At 37.8% G+C, this 18,576-nt stretch overlaps 1 protein-coding gene across 1 annotated transcript; it reads right to left on the bottom strand.

Annotated features, from left to right (window-relative positions):
* Positions 1–2,210: 2,210 nt before the first annotated feature.
* Positions 2,211–18,094, bottom strand: tfcp2l1 (transcription factor CP2-like 1). Its single transcript, XM_067602918.1, has 15 exons — positions 17,911–18,094; positions 17,232–17,380; positions 14,144–14,217; positions 10,772–10,877; positions 10,127–10,233; positions 9,856–10,008; positions 9,584–9,694; positions 8,323–8,426; positions 7,863–7,914; positions 7,636–7,729; positions 7,296–7,386; positions 5,036–5,118; positions 4,373–4,515; positions 3,040–3,091; positions 2,211–2,918 (listed from the first exon to the last, which is right to left on the bottom strand). Exons 1-15 carry the CDS (start codon positions 17,967–17,969, stop codon positions 2,881–2,883), a joined length of 1,416 nt encoding a protein of 471 aa, XP_067459019.1. The 5' UTR covers positions 17,970–18,094; the 3' UTR covers positions 2,211–2,880.
* Positions 18,095–18,576: the final 482 nt, after the last annotated feature.

Here is an 18,576-nt window from a genome sequence, read left to right as displayed (position 1 = left end):
CAATTAAGGGTTGTACTGAATATTACTATGAAACAATTCAATGTCAAAGTCACGAAAATAAGTTAAGATTCTCTCGTTTCACACTGCTCACATAAAAACTACAGACATTTAGCTTACACTTACCTTTTCCGCACAAAAAGGGGTTTAGATGCTCCGTGCAGTCCGTTCTCTTCTTTGCCTGACACTGGTCTGACAGACCAACCTACCTGATATGTAACCACAGGTCAATCACATCTCTCCTCCTCCAGGATGCACATGCAAAAAACCTGTTTTACCAGTGTGTTGACCTTCTGAAACGGAGACTTATTTCCATATTTTTTATTATCTTTAGATTATGTTATATTATTTTGTGTTATTGTTCTGTCTTACAGCTAAGTGAACAATAGATAGTTTTTTTGCCTCGTAAATGTTTCACTGCTGGTCTTGAACTTCTACTCCTCAGTAAATAGAGGCAGAGAAGAAAACTGCTAAAGGAAGAAACATAAATAAGGTTATGAACGGACAGAAGGAATATTGTGCATTAATTAAAAGACACCTGTTAGGATGACGAATATGGGTTGTTCTGTGACGAGATGCTTGTATGCACAAATACCAACACTGAACTTCATACAGTATCTCTTCCAGCCTAGCAAACTGGGTGATCTGCATTTGCAAATGTGTATTCTGGATATTGCAATAAATCTCTGAAAGACAACTTGCTCTCTGGGAATTAATCTTAAATATCCACCACATTTGTACAAAACCACCTGCTGATGTGTGGCAGAATACCCCAGATTGCAGGGGTTGGGTTTATTCATTTATATGAATCAGATGAGTTGTTAAACTGCAGTCATTCAGCTGAAGTTTGGTAGGGCCACACCTCACTCACTCTCCTTCCTTCAACAAACCATAGCCTCCCCGAGATTTGCATATCAGAGGCAGGGAAGAGACATTTGTGAGTCCAACGAGCTGCTCAACATAACATTTCTTCCCAAGCTACAGCTATAACAATATTCCCAGACAAGAAACATAATAAATGTGATTTAAAAAAAATAATTCTCTGCCTAATTAGATTTACAACCTGTGAATCAAACATAAAGGGACTCTCCTCTCCCTTTAAATACACACAGCAGCCCTGATGACATTCTAAAGGAAATCCATACAAATAAAGTTATGATAAAAAAGCGGCATTTTTTTCATCATTTTCATTTGTGTTTTACATATTTGCATAAAGTCACAAGCACAACACCATCAGGATTCATTGCAGGCCATACCTCTTGCTCTGAACATTTGCAGCTTGAATTTGAATGTGAATTTGATGATGCTGGGGAGAAGTGTCTGTTTGAGCTTTAATAAACACGCCTACATGACTGTGGACTGCTTTACATTTACAGCATTCACATAAAAGCATTCAACAGTTGGGTAATGCTTTAGATCACAGCCCGCAACGTACAGCATAATTATAGATACATATCTGTACAAGGGAACAAGATGTTATGTTAGAGAGTAAGGGGGTAACAATTTGGGAACTTAAAAAGAATTTACACTGCAGGTATTTTTAATGGGTATCTATTCTAATATTACAAGGTACAGAACCTACTGAACAACAGTCTGGTGTTTGGGGGTAAAATTATAAGAGAATTTATACTGATAGTATTTTATAACTATCTATTCTGATATGACGGGATACTGTATGACCATTAAAGAGCAACAAAGCTGAAAGTCCATGACAGTTACACTGTGACATATAATCATCTACACCTGTCTTGGCTGTTTTCAGTTCAGCTGTATTTACTGTAGAAACCTTCTCATAAAAAAACAGCTTTTCTACATTCTGTACTCAAATTTATAAAGTGCTCCAGAACTCGTTACACCATTTTCCCCCAAACTTCAAGCTTTGTTGCTCATTAGTTTTTATACTACCCTGTAATATTAGAACGGGTACCCTGTAGTAAAAAATACCAACAGTATAAATTATTTAATTTACTGGATTGTTACCCCCTTATTCCCTGTATTCACATCATGTTTCCTTGTACCACCATGTATGTATCGGTGCATACTGTTCTGGTACATTGTTAGTACAAAAAACTACACTGTAAATTTGTAATAATTATGCTGTGATCTAAAGCATCACCAACAGTTAATTAGGCCATATTTGTTCCTAGTTTTACTCGCAGTCTAACAGGCATTTTCACATATCTAAATAAAGTCAGCTGTGAGGACCTATAGAAAACAGTGCAAAATACTTTATTTGAAATGAAATACACTCATAGAGCCATGGCGGTGAAAATCATCCTCCAAACTGCAGCATAGAGCCTCTGTTTAAACATACAATAGGCTTATGCGCATAAACATCTCACTTCTTCCAAATTTTACATTACACTTCATCTCGGAAAGAGGCTGTATAACAAACATACTATATGCAACAGAAACAGTCAGTTGACTACATCACATCATTTCATATTTGGGACAAGCATGAACACAGAGCAGCAACATTGCATTACATTAAAACAAGATAATACAGTTTTGTTCATTTGTCTTTTCTATTCGTCTGCATCGTCATATGTGATATTTACTCCTAATAGTCATTGACTTGCATTTAATGGTCTGTAAGCAAGAAATGCACATACACACACGGACAAGTAATACAGCACAGTTTACCACTAATTACAAGGCTTTTCATACATGAATCAGTACCTTCACAAAAATACACATAAAACAGGAAAATTAAAGAAAACCAAACAAAACAACAAGATCAACAGTAAACTGAAAGCTTAAGAGCAATTTATTGTACTGTAAATCTTAGTAAATGTCACATATCTCCATCTAGAGAGACTTTTATATACAATCTGTACAATTCCACTGATTTCTAAGCTGAAACTGTGAAGCTCTTGATGTTGCTCATTTCAACACGATGTGGTAGCCGTCTGTGTTTTCACCTGGGTCACAGAAAACAAGTAAAAGATAATTTAAGAATAATCTAGCTACACAGGATGTATGGATAAGAAATGTTTAACAGGAAATGGTGAAATTAATGGTTGTCTATAAAAAAATACTGACCGCTTATAGTGCTGATAATGAAGCTTGTCTCCTCCCTGAAGTTCTGCACCATCTGAAATGAACAGATCAACTTTTACAAAATGCTGCATATCAAAACTCTAAAAATGTCCGCCTGCAGGTAAAATAAACCCTGATGTCCCATCTGTAAACCTGATTTTAGCAGCTATGATAGAGAAAGCTCTGTCCACTGCCTACGAATATTGTATTTATTCACATTCAAGTTTATGTGTCTTCTTGAAGGTCTTACATACACTCACGTAGCATCGTCTGAAACACCCCTAGAACTGCTAAATAGTCAGCTCAGGAGAAAAGCTTTACCAGTGGAGCTTGTACTTTTTATTGTTTCTGTAAATCTAGGGCTGTAATTCTGGATGCCATTGTTTTTTTTTCACCAGGGGGGAACAAATAAACCTGGTTGCTGTATCTCTGCAGGGTTACATGTGTCTGTAATGACCCTGAAATGTCTCAATCTTCATCACACGAAGTTGGCCTCATAGTATGAAAGGATGTCCTTCCTTTTCTATTTTTACTATATTGAAGTAGCAGCAGGAATAGGTCAAAAGGGAGATCTATAATGTGTTGGTACTGCAAAAACTGTCTGCTGATGTTTCTGATGCTGGTGGAGACTGATGAGGAGTAATCTGCTGCTCCTCAGTACTCATATTCAGTAATGAGACAGATACCTGGTTATAATAATGTAATCGCAGTTACTGTGAGGAATATAATTAATGGACGATAAGGCCTGATCATGTACATTACATCTGGGTAATGCTTTATTGTACAGGTCCATAATTTCAGGATATTTTCCATTTCATTTAATTTCCAAGGAGTCTCCAGGAAAAGATCTTTGTAAATTGTTGCTGCTTAAAAGGAAAACAGTCCCTGAAAGATTTTTTTTTCATTTACTCCTCATTTACTCCATGTTTTTTTGATTGTATACTTTCTTGTAGACACATTTCAAGTTTTTTTTAGATTAACTGATGTTCACTGTCTGTCTAAAAGAGAACTTATGCAGGCAAATATTGGGAATTAAGTATAGCAGCTGAACACATTCTCTAGTTTCCATGTAATTAACACTAAATTACAGAGTTCTTTCCAGAATACGTCTTGGAAATTATTGGTAAATTATTCAGAAATTACCAACCTGTCTAGTGTTGCTATTAACGGATGAAATCCTGAACTATAAATCAAAGCCTACACCATAAGTAACAGGACAGCCTTCAACCCGTTATGTCAGGTGTTAATCCAGTTCAACAGTGCTAAACAAGCGTGAACACTTATCTGTAAAAGGCTGTAAATGGAGTTTTTAAGTGTTAGTGTCAGTGACAGATACCTCGTCAGAGACTAAGACATGGATCCCGCTGGGTTTCTGTCTGTAGATGTGTGTAATTTGCTGAGGAGTGATGCTGTACAGCGCTGCGATCTTTTCAGACAGGTCCAGCAGCGTCAGCTCGTCCAGGTACAGAGCGTGGTAGACTGCGGGGAAGTCAACGGAGACAAGAGGGCTTCATGTACAGCTCCATGACTTCATTACATCACATTATTAATTTTCAAAATGTTGTGATATTGTTGTGCTGTTTTGATGTATAGTGGCTTATTTGTAAACATTTCCTGTTATTTCACTACTTCCACAGAGAATTTAGATCTGTAAAACACTTCCTCATAAAATTCCATGATGCCTTGAACACAAAATAAATGATAACACCATTCAAATTATGTTAAAAAATGTAGGAACTGTAAGGAGTGTTTAAATGAATCCGACATAAGAGATGATCTAATCAATATGGTCAGAATTAATCACATGACTCCTGCATAGATCTCCACTCTGGACTGCACACATATGAAGGAATACAGTACAAAAAAAATCATGATTACACACCAATTTAAACAAACTTGCAGAGTAACTCTTCTACTTATTGAACATGTTCTTACAGTATATGTGGCATACAATAAGAAGACAATAATAAGAATCATGTTATACAGTATGTGCACTTACTGTCGACACCTCCCGGCTTGATGACAGGTTGATTTCTGACCTGCTGCTGACACACATAGATGGTAAGACGGGGCTGTATATACCTGGAAAATACAAGATTTCAGGACTTAAATTCAGGTGTTGTGTTAATTTTTGATTGGATAATATTGCATCAGCTTTCCCAGTTTGTAATCTACTGTATTATAGGCACAGAAAAGGGACTTTGAAGGAAACTAAACACGTTTCGGGGAAAGACTGATGGGCGTTGTCTTAGCAGCTACTTGGGCTTGTCAGGATACATCATCTTAACAGAAGGAGATCTGAGTCACACTAGCATTGATGATATAAATTTCACACCTTCCAGTTTCTTATAACCCTGCTGTGTCTAATGAAGCAGCAACAACATCCCTTTTTCATTATCATCATCACGTCAACATAAGAACAACTGCATATGGGTTCACAAGAGAGAAAAAGTACCTTCAGTCAGTCTGTTAAAGCTGAACTAGAATGGAACTCCATCCCAGCAACTATTAGAGAACTGGGCACGTATAGTTCATTTAGAGCTCATTTAAAGAAATGGTTAATTAGTACTCAGCTCTGTCAGCTCTAAGACTTAGTTGCACCTTGCTGTCCTCAGTCTGTCTGTGCTGAACTTCCCTTGCTGTCTACTGTCACCTGTCGCTATCTTGCTACCGCCAGTCTGCCTTCATGTACCTGCATGCATGTCGTTTTGTGGTTTTGCTTTTATTGTGTCAGACTAATTTATGTATTTTACATAAACTGTGCATGATTTTTGTATCTGTGCTTCTGCTTTGCATGTTCTAGTTAGTGTCTAACACTGCAGCTCAGTGTGATCTTATTCAATCTACTCTTCTATTAACATTAATATCTTCATGTATTTATTGTCTTGCATATCTTGTATCATGAGTCTGTGTTGTGTATTTTAAGGATGTCCTGAATGATGTTTTTTATTATATATGTTCTTCTTTCTTCATTTTATTAATTGTTCCGCATGCTCATAAATGACCTCAGTACCTTTTTTGTAATTTCAATCTCATTTTCATATTCTGTTTTTAGGGCGACTCTGTAACATCCGTCCAGGGGACTACAGATGAAAAATAGCCTCTTTGCTAACTCTGGCACATTTACAGCAATGTTTATTAATGTGCACTGTCCCTGTTAAATAAATAAACAAATAAATAAATAAAAAATAAATAAAAAAATAAAATAAAATCCCTGCATCCATTTTCCATGAACAAACCAAATGTAGCCGCTGCATGAAGCACATGTAGTTTGTCTGAGCACTTAGAAATGTATTTTAATTAAATGTTAATGTATTTAACCAGAACACAGGATCAGTTTCTTTGTGCACGCTGATGAACAGTTAAATCAGTTGCTGTATAATAACCCTGTAACACAAAATCATCCTATGTACCTACAAATTATAAATATTTATAATCGTTTAAAATACAAAATGTGCAATAACATGTATACATATCACCCAGTGCTGTTAAATATATATTTAAACAGGCTGTATGTACTGTACATAACCACCTATTATGTATATGTATGTATGTATGTATGTATGTATATATATATATATATATATATATATATATATATATATATATATATATATATATAAAATTATTTATTACATTACATTCAGCAGTCCCTGCACTCTCACACACCTTTGCACTATTTGCATCCTATTTACAATTTACAGAAACTGTTTTACCTGTATATAGATTAGGGGTGTGCCCGAATATAAATACATTATTCGGCAAAGCACAAATAGTGGGTTTTATAAGAATATTTGTTTCATACAAATATTTTAAAAATTATTTGTTTTCGGGATAAAAAAAAACCCATGTCAAATGAACACTTATTGTAACACTTTAATTTTCTAAAATTAGAGGCGTAAAAAAACAAAAACAGGATTTTTAAGCCTCTTTCTACTTTTATTTGAATACAAATACAAATAATTTTGCTGTCTCAACAAATACAAATACAAATACTGGGCCCTCTGTACATCCCTAATATAGACATTGTATGTCGTTGTAAATTTGTTGTTTCCATATTTATGTATCTATTTTTCACCTACTTCCTTGTGAATAACAGTAATATGTTTATATTCACTGATTTTTGTTCAGATTTGTTGTCCTTGTTCTGGCTGTTTGTATTGTTGTGTGTGAGTGCTTTGAGAACCACAAGAAACCAGGGTGAAATTCCTTGTATGGATAAACATATTCGGCCAGTAAATCTGATTCTGATGTCTCACCTTCCTTTCACCGTGTTAAAGAGGCGAATACCATCCGCTGGGCCGCAGATCTGGATCAGATCCTCCCTGCTCATCCTCAATAGATCAGCACCTGCAACAACATAAGAAAATCTGGTTGTGCTTCCTGGCCTGCTCTATGTGTCCCTGTAAACTCATCTGATGCTGGGATGGACAAACCAACAGAAATCACTTCTTTCTTAGTCTTATCTCTTCCAAAGAGCTATAGATTTTACAGAAAGTGTAATTCAGAGAAGTCCTCAAAATGTTTTCCTGTGATTGAGTCTCTATTTGTTCCATGGATCAAAATGTGATTTTTTTTTTTTTTTACCCCCCATGTTACCTGAGAAGCTGGTGAAGAGCCTTGAGAAAGGCGAGAACCTGTGACGGTGCAGCCACTGCTGAGTGTCCTGCGGCGAGGACGATGGCAGAAGGTGCTACATGTCAAAAAGAAGAAGAGCCCTTGAAATGAATATAGCAGCACAGCATCCACTGTCTCCAAATAATGGCCTAAAAGGAATAAGAGAGCAACATTAACACTTTCACACTGCACTGTTCCCCGTTACTTACATCAGAGCAGCCGGGCATGAGCAGCTCCCCTTGCTGGTTTGGAGAACAGTTGCTACACAAACATGCACATGAGGAAGAAAGAACAGATTGGGGTCATTGGTTGAGTATTGTGTTTGTTTGTTATTACTCTGAAACACATCTGTCTGCTCTTTTAATGACCAAAGAGTCTAGTTTTCTTCTCAGGATTCTGGAGTAATCCTGGTAAGCACCTATAGAGGGAGCTCCATCACTAATATTCTTACAGATTGCTCTGCCTTTTGATCACTTTTGTCAACAAAGCTACTGAAATCCCATCAAACCAAATAATATTTTTTTATATTTTAGTCTTAATCACACCTGAAAACCAATGCAACTGTCACTGGTTTGACTCTAATCTACGGCTTTATCTGCAGAGCTCTACTAAACAAGACAAATTATGTTGGCACAAACAAAATGGTGACCAGTGTGAATGATGACTCACCCATCTGCAAAACTACAGGAAGTTGGTGAGCTGTGGTAAACTGGAGATGGAGTGCTGCTGGTGCTGTGGCTGGTGAGATTCAGGGCATCAGGCCAGGGTGAACACTTGAGAGAGAGCACAAAAGAAATGGCATGATGAAATATTAAAACTATATTACTAAAGCTGCACTACTCAATATTTCTGTACTAACAATGGAACAAATTACTATGTGTAATGTAAAAGTTGTTGCTTTTAATCACAAATCAACAAAGAGTTATCACCCAACTCAGTTCCCTTCAGCTCTATGGAGACTTTTAGCCTCTTTTAGCTAATTTTAGTTGCCCAGCCTGTAATCTCTTCCCTCATCAACCTCATTTCCAACTGCAGCGGGCAGAAGCTGTAAAAACCCACCCAAAACTGTTTACACTACCTACCTAGAACCAAAGAGCAGACAAAGTTTGCAATTAGCTGGTGAACAGCTAAAGGTTTTTTCACTCAGGATTAGGTAGAGGAGGAAACAGAGAAACACAACTCTAATGTTGGTCTTTGAATTGGCATGTTTTTGCAAAAACATTTGCTAAAACAACTTTAAAAGGGAAAATATGTGAGAGTAATGCTGCCCCCCAGTGGCCAAAAAAATAAATCAATGAATGCAGATTTAAAGATTTTGACAGCTCAGTCTAAAAGTACTGCGCAATAAATGTTTGGTAACATTGGGTTTTTCTATCTTTGTTTTGAACCCAAAGTGAAAACATTGTCTTCCTCTCTTTACTTCATTTCCAAACCTACAGTTCAGTATACAGTTAATTGCTTCATCTCTGATCAGGTTTGTTTTTCATCGAGTTGAATGACAAACCAGATAAAAGTTTAAGCAGAAACTGCTGAGTCACTTGACGTTTAGAGACACTAAAGTGACGCACCAAGTGTCCCAATCATTGACAGACCTCGACACCAAAGCAAGCACATGTTTATAAAGAATGACTCAAAATGAATATTAACACACAGTGACGTAGTACTGGTTTAAAATGTCCTGTGTGCAGGGAAGCAAAACAAGATGAGGGAAAACATTCTGACTGTCAAACAAAACCAGATATGAAATAAAGCATAATGATTGTATGTCTTCAGTGCTGATGAGATCAGATAAATATCAAGACAACACAAGAATTTACCACTGTGGGATCAATAAAGTTACAGCACTACTGACATAATGAAAGCAAACAAAGGTTCCTCAGATCTGCTCTGTTATGTAACGTGGCCAGAGAAAGAACACAGTATGCCTCACCTCTTTTAGCAGGGTGGTCTCATGGGACTGTTGATACTTTTCTTTGTCTTGTAGGGACTTTTTATCGATCTTTTCCCTATCTGTCTTCAGTTTGCGATCAGCTCCTTTTGGCTTTCAGAAAAATTAGACATTAGAAGTGAAATATATAAACATTTAATAGATAGATGAAGTTGCATTTCTGATCAAACATACAGCCAAATTGATTATTAAAGTACGGTATAACTTTGTGAAACACAAACATGCCGACGACGTTGGCCAGACAAGCTTCATACCTTGAAGACTTTGACCTGACAGCTGGAGGAATGGACATGCTCCATGTATTCCCCCTGTTCATTGGTGGTGAAAGAGTCCACCTGGATTCGAAAAGGCACCCCTTTCTCCCCACCATGCTTCCTGGGGGTGAACTCGGTGCTGATGCAGTTCACCTGAGAAAAGAAGAAAAATGTTAGTCTGTTACATATATATTAACATCTCTCAAATATTCTGCTATATGAAGGTATGACGCTGGCTTCTCACATACGTTTGACTGGAATCTATCTGTACCTGGATGAAAACAGACGCGTTCTTGACGGGATCCCAGACGAACTCAATGGTGTTGAGGTGCAGAGGGTGTGAACGTGGCTCAAGTATCCCCACTGACAGCGGGATATCTGCAAGTTATGAGCCAGTCAGTCATATTTTCATCTTGCTATGAGTGATGGAGTCCCGCTTGAACACATCATTTTCTGCCAAAGTTTGTGTGTGTCTCCTTAACTTTGTTTGTTACTTACTTTATAATGAACATTGAAGGTCAAACCTGCATTAACTGATTTTTTTTTTTTGGCCACTTGGGGGCTCCTTTGGGGTTCATCACTACGAGCCACACCTCTCACATTTCACATCGTCATGAAAAATATCAATTATAGCTGCTTTTAAGAAGTACCAGGAATGTTAACTATAAATATATATGAAAGCCAATGAATAATGGTTCTGAACAACCTGAGTCTTGTACTTTGGTCAGCAATACATCATACACCAGTCAGTCTGTACAGCTTATTGGGTCAACCATGATTAAGAGCTTGATTCTCACTGGGGACATCCATGATAAACAAATACATGCATTAAAGTCACACTGGGGAATAAAACACAAACCTAAAGAAGTCATATCAGTGATGTATCTTAAGTCATGTGTTGGTAGAATCAGCTCACCTATATCCAGGATTCGGTCTCCCGGTCTGTTCCACCTCCATCCCTCCAGCTGCTGGTGCTCCATATACTGTAGCCGACGGTCATGAAACACCACGCGTACAATGCTCTGTGGACAGGCAGGGATCAGGCGTTAGGACGGAGCACAGCTACAGCTTGAGCAGGGGGGCAGCTCGCACGTGGCCAAACAGCCGGACTGTTGGGCAAAGTGCGAATAGGCTCCCCTCATTTATTCATTGAAACAAACTGAGGCAGTTTCATGAGGCAAGGGTAAGGAGGTGGAGTGAATTTCATCTCCATTACTGCCAGACATACAGAAGTCATACTTCATGAAGGGGGGGAGTGAATGAGCCACATGTGGTACCTGTGAGATGCAGCTCTGACAGTGACTCCCCGCCTAAAAATCAGGGTTCCCACACTCACTTGGACAATAAAGTTCAAGATCCCATGAAATGGACATTTGAGGCTCCTGTAAAATGACTAGTTCCTGGAAAACAGATGTCGCAGAGCACTAGTGGATGTAACTGAAAACACCAATTTTTTCAATAATCCTGGCTTTTTGCCTATTCTATCGAATCTTTCTCCCTTTTGACTGACCTGTTCCAGGAAATACATCCCATTAAGCAAATAATGATACAATTTTATGGGACCTTTTAAGCACTTTTCAAAGTCTTGTTTGGTGATATTAAAAATTTGGGGTGTCTGGCACAATCAGAATCAGATATAACGGAGGCCTGATGATCTTGTTGGGTTGAAGAACGATTTTGACACCAAAAACTACTTTCAAGGCCATCTATGAATGTCCCAAAGCTCAGAAGACTTAAAGGTGCCCTGTGGAGTTTTCTTGTAATCAAACAAAACTTATGTTTGCATTGAGTGTTACTCACCAAAACTCACTGGACGTATTGAATAAATTTCCTTCCTCGTAAAACATTTGCTAATCTGATTTTTAACACATTTTAAATCCTGCATGGTTTACATCCATGTTCACTAGCTCGCAGTCATCTTCTTTCCTGTTTCTTGGTGTATTACAGCCCTCCTGTAAAACACAGGCATGCGACGAACAAGACAGGACCCACCCATTAAAAAAAACAGCATAACACGCAAATCCATAGTACTATTAGAGGTCGGAAACTCCACAGGGTACCTTTTTAGATAACGTTCAAGGCATGTGGGAACCCTGAACACAGACAGTCCATGTATGAATCCTGTTTACTGCATCTATTGCAGGGCAACTTAATGTTGGCTAATGATTTATCTAGTCAGCATAATCAAACAACAGCAAAAATAATATTGTCCCTGTTTATAGATTAGGATTCAATTAAAGGGCCACTCCAACAATTTTACACATGAAGTTTTGTTTACTTGTGACGAGGAGTACTCAGCCTGAGACCATCGGTATAATATCCTCTATGTATCCTCTGATGTCATAGTGATGTCATCAGGCTTATCTTGGATTGGGCTTTTTACTGTAAGTCCCTCTATTGTAAACATTCAATAAATGGTTTAGAACACACTAGAATGTAGTTATTAGAGATATTAGTGTTTATTAATGTACTATAACTCCTCCTGTGGGCAACCATCAGTGGAGGCTGATGTATAAACAGATAATGAATGAAAATAGTAAAAATACAGTTGCAATAATCTAAAAAAAAGTCTTGTTGACAAATACTGTACATTAATAAACACTTACCAATGTCCTTACATCTGCTTACAACCACATTATAGTGTGTTATAAACCATTTATTAATTTTTCATATATTACTTATAAAAGGGGGCTTAAAGCAAAGTGTTACCCAGAAAGCCTTTTTTTTTTCTTCTTGTGAGTCCTCTAACTTCATGAAAGTGCAATATTAAATCCCAGGAGTGACCCTTTTTTTAAATCCTGCCAGGGCATGGAATACAACCTGTAAAAACATGTACCATTGGGATGTTTATAGAGGGATGATCATGCATGACTGAACGCCAGAACTCAAAAAGCCCTGAACCAGCACGTCATGTGTTTGCATAGATGCCACCTGTCCCATTCATGTGTTTCTAGGATGCTACCGCTAACATTACAGTCTCAGGCAACAGACGCCTGACGACAGAGACACGTCAAGTGGATGCACTCGTACAGAAATGAGATAAAATGACCTCTCCTTGCTCTTAAGTGAGTGTGCAATAAATGGAGTCACTTTCGACTCCCGTCTGAAATTTAGGTAATACTTTAAAAGATGCATTAGCTGTGCATGTCACAACAACCTGCATGATGAAAATGAAAGTGTATGACAGCAGTGAATGGTGCGCAAAAGAGCAATGACATAAAGGCAATGTTTCTATTAAATAAACACAAAGTTTCCAGAAATAAATCAAGTATACAGATGTCCTAGAAGTCCCAGTATTGCAGACAGAGGCAGAATGGCATCTTTAAGGATCACTCCAGTGGTTTTGCAAAATCAGTCCAGAAAATCCTACAACTTACATGACCAGCAGCCATTTCCCAATTAATGCAAGTGTTGCTGTCATTTTTAAGTTATTTTTCTTCCCTTTTTACCTCCCAGAGGCCCACTGGTTTCAGTTCATTTCAGGACGCTATTAAAAATCTACTCGCAGAGACTTGAAAACTTGCTCATCATAGCTAATGCATCATAATGAAACGCATGTTTGCACTGATTTTAGTTTGAAATGTCACAAGAAAGAAAAAAAACAAAGAAAATGTGAATTAGGCGCGTTTCCGTCGACTGGTTTTGAGCGAATAAACTAGGTTACACAAAGTGCAGTTTCGTCAGAAATTGGCGGTATAGGCTACGTTATGCATGGCTGTAATAAACAGAGTAGAAGAAGTTGTGAAAAGGAAATAAAACCAGTTGTCTTGACCATCTACGAGAGAAAAATGGAAAGAGGTTTTCAAGAATTTGATTCAATTGGTTGTAATTGTTCTTTCATGTCACCTACTATTGGCTGAGAGGATGCAAACAGCTGATCAGTCATGTGAGTTAAGTGTTCACTACATCTATATCTTGCTGTTTCTATCAACCTTTTTTTATTGCATGTTTTGGGAAATGACTGGCAGATATTAGACTTAAACATTCAAAACCACTGGAACGGCCCTTTAAGATGAACCATAGAGAAGGTGTGTATGTAAGTGTGAAGTTATTGTTGTGTGTGTGTGTTTGTATGTGTGTGTGAAATCTAGGACAGAGGAAAGGTAAGTTTGGGTGATAGTACCAAGCTCTCCAAGGTCGACACCCCACCCCTGAAGTGGAAGGGAGGGTCGAGGGACCTGTGACAAACCAGGAAACGGATACATAAAAACAGATAAAAGAAGAAAGAGGAAGAGGTCACGTGAAAGTTAAAAAAAAACAAAAAACAAACATAATACCTTACACCTACCTTTACATATTTGCTGCTTATATCTGTATACTCCACTAGTTTTCTGTTAAGCATACGGATTTCGTAGGACTGACCTACATTTTAAAACATTAAAAAAAAACCTGATTAAAATTGAAAAATGGGAAATCAGTCAGAAAAGAGGGGCAGTGGAGATAGAAATTGAGTCAAATTAGAAACCTTTTAAAGGCAGATATCAACGCCAGCCAAAAGAAAACTTTCTCTATCCTGATTAAATATAAAACATTCGGTTTAATATAACAAGGATATCATTACAGTGGGACACTGTAAGACTAACTGTCAATGCTTTTTCAGCTTAGTCATAAAACTAAGCTACAGATCCTGATTGTAATTTACTCCTAATCAATAAATGCCACATCTTTTCATGGCGATGTAATCGTTGGCCAAAAGTTGCATGTTACAAGCAAGTGTTCAATCCAAACAAATTACTGTACAGCAGATAAGCAGGGCACACTTGTAGATAAACAGAGCGTAGATAAAGCACAAGTAAAAAAATGTCACTGTTCAACAAGAGAGACAGAAACAATCAGAAGGTTCCAGTTGTAGAGAGTGATGGGAGGTAGAAAGGAAAATGCAGAATTGGAAAAAAAGAGGGGAAAAAAAGAAAGGAAGGAGGGAGTTAGATTAGAAGATGAAAGTCAAGACATATTTACACACATGTAGGAGCTCATGTTGCACGAATAAATCATTGATTGGACAGTTTATCATTTTAAAATGAAAACGACTTTCAAATCTCATGGTGGTTGCAGACAGCCCAGTTTCTATGTGTGACCTTTACCAACTGTCTCCTAAAGTCAGGAATCTATGGAAGCAAAGAAAGGCCAAAATACTTAATGTTGATGTTTAGATAACACTGAATTTATAGCACTGAAATATTTTACTATTTTACTATGAAATCCATCAGTTTGAATTTATGTGGTTTCAAAATGGTTTCAAAAATTTGCTATTGCATTTTTGTTTTTTAGGGTTCACAAATTCAAGTTCAAATACAGTTTGTCAAATTGTGATCTCAAAATACAAGTCCTCTAAAAAAAAAAAAAAAAAAAAAAAAAAACAAAAGAAAGAAAAAAAAAAGATAGCTGAAACAGCTTCAACAGCTTAATCAAAAATATCCACCAAGTTTGATTATGTTTGGACAAACTGTCCTTGATTTATGCCCAAATTGGCGCCAGGCCCAGGCACGTGCTTGGAACTGGTGGCGCCTCCTATTGAGCGATTTCAAAATTGTTTTACACACATTTTACACACAACATTGTGATGAAACATATCCTGTGAATTTTGTAATGACTGGACAAACAATTTCTGATTGATACTCTGATTTGTGTTATAACACGCCCATTTTTTGCATTTGTAGCGCCCCCTAGTGGTCGATTTGAATGAAAATTTTAGCGTATGTTTCAGGTAGTTCTGTGGAAATATCCTGCGATTTTTGTGATGGTTAGCATAACGGTTGTTGACTTTGTTTTATTTATGTATTGAGCCATGTCCTTTTGAAGTTCATTGATCAATATCTTGAAAACTGAATGTGATATATCAACAAGCTTTATACATACATACATTATACATTATACATTATACATTATACATTTATACATTATACACTTTTGATAAGCTTGGTCCAATAATGAACCACAGAAAATTAAGTAGCAATCGGAACTATGGTTTAGGAGGAGATGTCAAAAATGTGTTTTTCAAAAAATTCTAAATGGCGTAAAATCTATTTAGGCGCAAATGGACATGGCTTATATGGACCTACAGATTCCAGGAAAAAAAAAAGAATTTTGTTTGGGAAGCTTATGGTGCAAAAGTTATCGGCTAAAACCTAAACTTTGTTTTTATAGCGCCACCATGTGGCCGTTTGGGGTCATATTTCTTGGGCAGCACTTGCACACAATGTCCAATAAATGGGCAAAATCTCATGTCTCTCACATTTACCATCTCATGGGAATTTGCGTATTTCTGAAAAAGAAAAATAGTAAAACAGCACAAAAACACAAGGTTTTCAGTTTTCCAAAGTCAGGTTGCTTTAAATTGGATCGGTTAAATTCAGACAGCACCGCTATCAAGAATAATCAATCGAGTCTGAGGGAATTGATCACATCTGTCCTATCAGGTTACATCCTTTGAGTCACATCATCCAAGAAAGAGAAGTTCAGAGGAGACCAAAAACCTCAGACACTGGAATTATTTTAATTTGTGAACCTGAAAAACATTTTTGAAACTGGACCACTTGCAACAAACTTAAAAGTTGGGAATTCAAACCACATAAATCCAGATGGTTTTCAGGGTTTAACATTTTAATGCTTTAACTTCAGTGTCATAAAAAAATAATCTAATTATTTTGGCCTTTCCTTCCTTCTATATAACCAGAAAATTTAGACTTGAAGTCCTGTCATTGATGCATAAAATCCAGAAGTTCAAAAGTCAGAGCAAAGAGAATCAGGTTCTGATTATTCTGTTGTTGAATAAAGCTCATCTGTCATCTAAACTCTGTCTTTTGGACAGTTCCAGGTTTATTATCTTGATGACTCCATACACGAGTCTACGCTCTCTGGTTTCTGGCTTTTGGAGACAATCATCTATGTTCCAGGGTTTCAAATTGCAAGAACATATTTAAGTCATCATAACATTTATCCTAAACGTCTTCTCCTCTAATAGATTTGAAATGACACATCAGCAGGCTTTAAAGGACCAGTGTGTAGGAGAACCTACGTTGGCTGTGAAACTCTCTCTAGAGCCACTGTTTGGTTTGTCTGTTCTGGGCTACTGTAGGAATATGGTGGTGCAACATGACGGGCTCCGTGGAAGAGGATCCACTCCCTATGTAGATACAAAGGGCTCATTCTAAGCTAAAAAAAATACACGACTCTGATTTTGAGGTGATTATACGCTGATTAAAACATACTTATGAATATTATATTCCATTTCTGCCAAGTCCGTTATGCTAGATGCTACTAAATCTTACACACTGGACCTTTAATCTAAACCTGCTGCTGCTGGGACTGCAACAAAATGAGCTCCAGTCCATTTAGTCAACTGTGGACATTCAACTGGCAGGACAGATAGCTACCTTGGTTGAGATAAGTGAGAGTCTCCTCCTGCTGTTTCACAGCCGGCGAGGTGGCTGCACACAGAATATACTGGAATGGCGTCCTCTTGACACCATTTTCTGCCATAAGTCTCGCTTCTTCGTTTTTCAAGAAAGGCGCCAAGGCCTCTCTGAAAGAGAGCAGAGGGAAAAGAAGAGGAGCCGAGCATGAGGACACGTCCCAGGAAAAGATGGAAGATAATAAAGGTGACTGTCCAGTTTTCTTTTTTTTTATCTAATCATTTAATCACAGGAACAAAGGTACAAAAGGTTGTTGTGACAAGAAACGCTTCTCATCTAGCACAGTTCATTTGAAGTGTATTAGCAGTAAATGAATAGAGCTCTATATGATCTGTATGTGAAGTCTAAATGTGGGTTTTGAATGCAGTGCTCTTTTAAAATGAGACAATGAAAGGAATTTTCAAAATAAATGTGCTGCTGGAGGCAGAATCACTGCAAATCTGCACATTTTCAAATGAACTTTAAGCCATATGAGCACTTCTACATCTGTGCATATTCTCTCTATAGATACTTCTGCAAGTCAATCAAACATCACTGCTTTGCACTGACTATTTGATTTAACCTGTTGTTGGAAAAAACGTTTATCAGATGCCTGAAATCCACAAGTTTCTGAAGCTTGTCGACATGGCTTGTGCTTTACCTAATGTAACTAGCAGAGTGCTGGTGGTAGGACTCAGGCTGGGAATGGCAGAACAGCATATTTTCCAGTGCGTTGTCTTCTTATGTCCCAGGACCACAAGGGAAGATGTGGAGACAGACTTGACAGGCTCGCTTGCTTCCTCAGATTTCAGCTGAGAGGTTTTTGCAGCCGAACCTCACCGCCCAGCTCTTATATCCCCCCCGGTGATGTCATCACCAATAGCATACCTTGGATGACCTTTGAGAGGCGGAGTGTGCGGCCACACCTCCCACCACCAATGTCTAGCTGGGTTGATGCATTAGTAGCTGCTTAATTTGAGCGGTTGTTGACTCTGCCAACAGTATGGCCCTAAAGCTAGACTTTAAACTCACTTAGGGTAATGATGTTTGGAGGTACAGTTTGGAAAACAAACACGAGAACAGACGCAGGTTTCAGGGGACAAAGACGGGGGCAAGTAGCCTTTAAATGAGTGGTAGTAAATATAATTATCCTCTATTGCTTTATACCAGTTTAATCTCAACATGCATGTGTAATTTAAACATGCTGCTGCTGTCTGGTCTCTTCAGCGCTCCTCAAAAGGATCAGAGATTAGGAGCGGGTCATCTCAAAGTCTGCTCAGGTTAATGTTTGAGCAGCTAAGCACACCTCAGCGCTCAGATGCATGTG

Source organism: Thunnus thynnus, chromosome 11 (assembly GCF_963924715.1).
Source record: "Thunnus thynnus chromosome 11, fThuThy2.1, whole genome shotgun sequence".
In the NCBI taxonomy this organism is placed as follows: Eukaryota; Metazoa; Chordata; class Actinopteri; order Scombriformes; family Scombridae; genus Thunnus; species Thunnus thynnus.
The sequence above is the reverse complement of the archived record's forward strand: the minus strand, read 5'-3'. Positions and strand labels throughout refer to the sequence as shown.

Coding starts and splice junctions, on each gene's coding strand:
- tfcp2l1 (XM_067602918.1), bottom strand. CDS start 17,969: ATGCTGTTCTGCCATTCCCAGCCTGAGTCCTACCACCAGCACTCTGCT. Junction 17,381..17,910: donor CACTCTGCTAGTTACATTAG/GTAAAGCACAAG, acceptor GCTCTCTTTCAG/AGAGGCCTTGGCGCCTTTCT. Junction 9,695..9,855: donor GTCAGGTCAAAGTCTTCAAG/GTATGAAGCTTG, acceptor TTTTTCTGAAAG/CCAAAAGGAGCTGATCGCAA.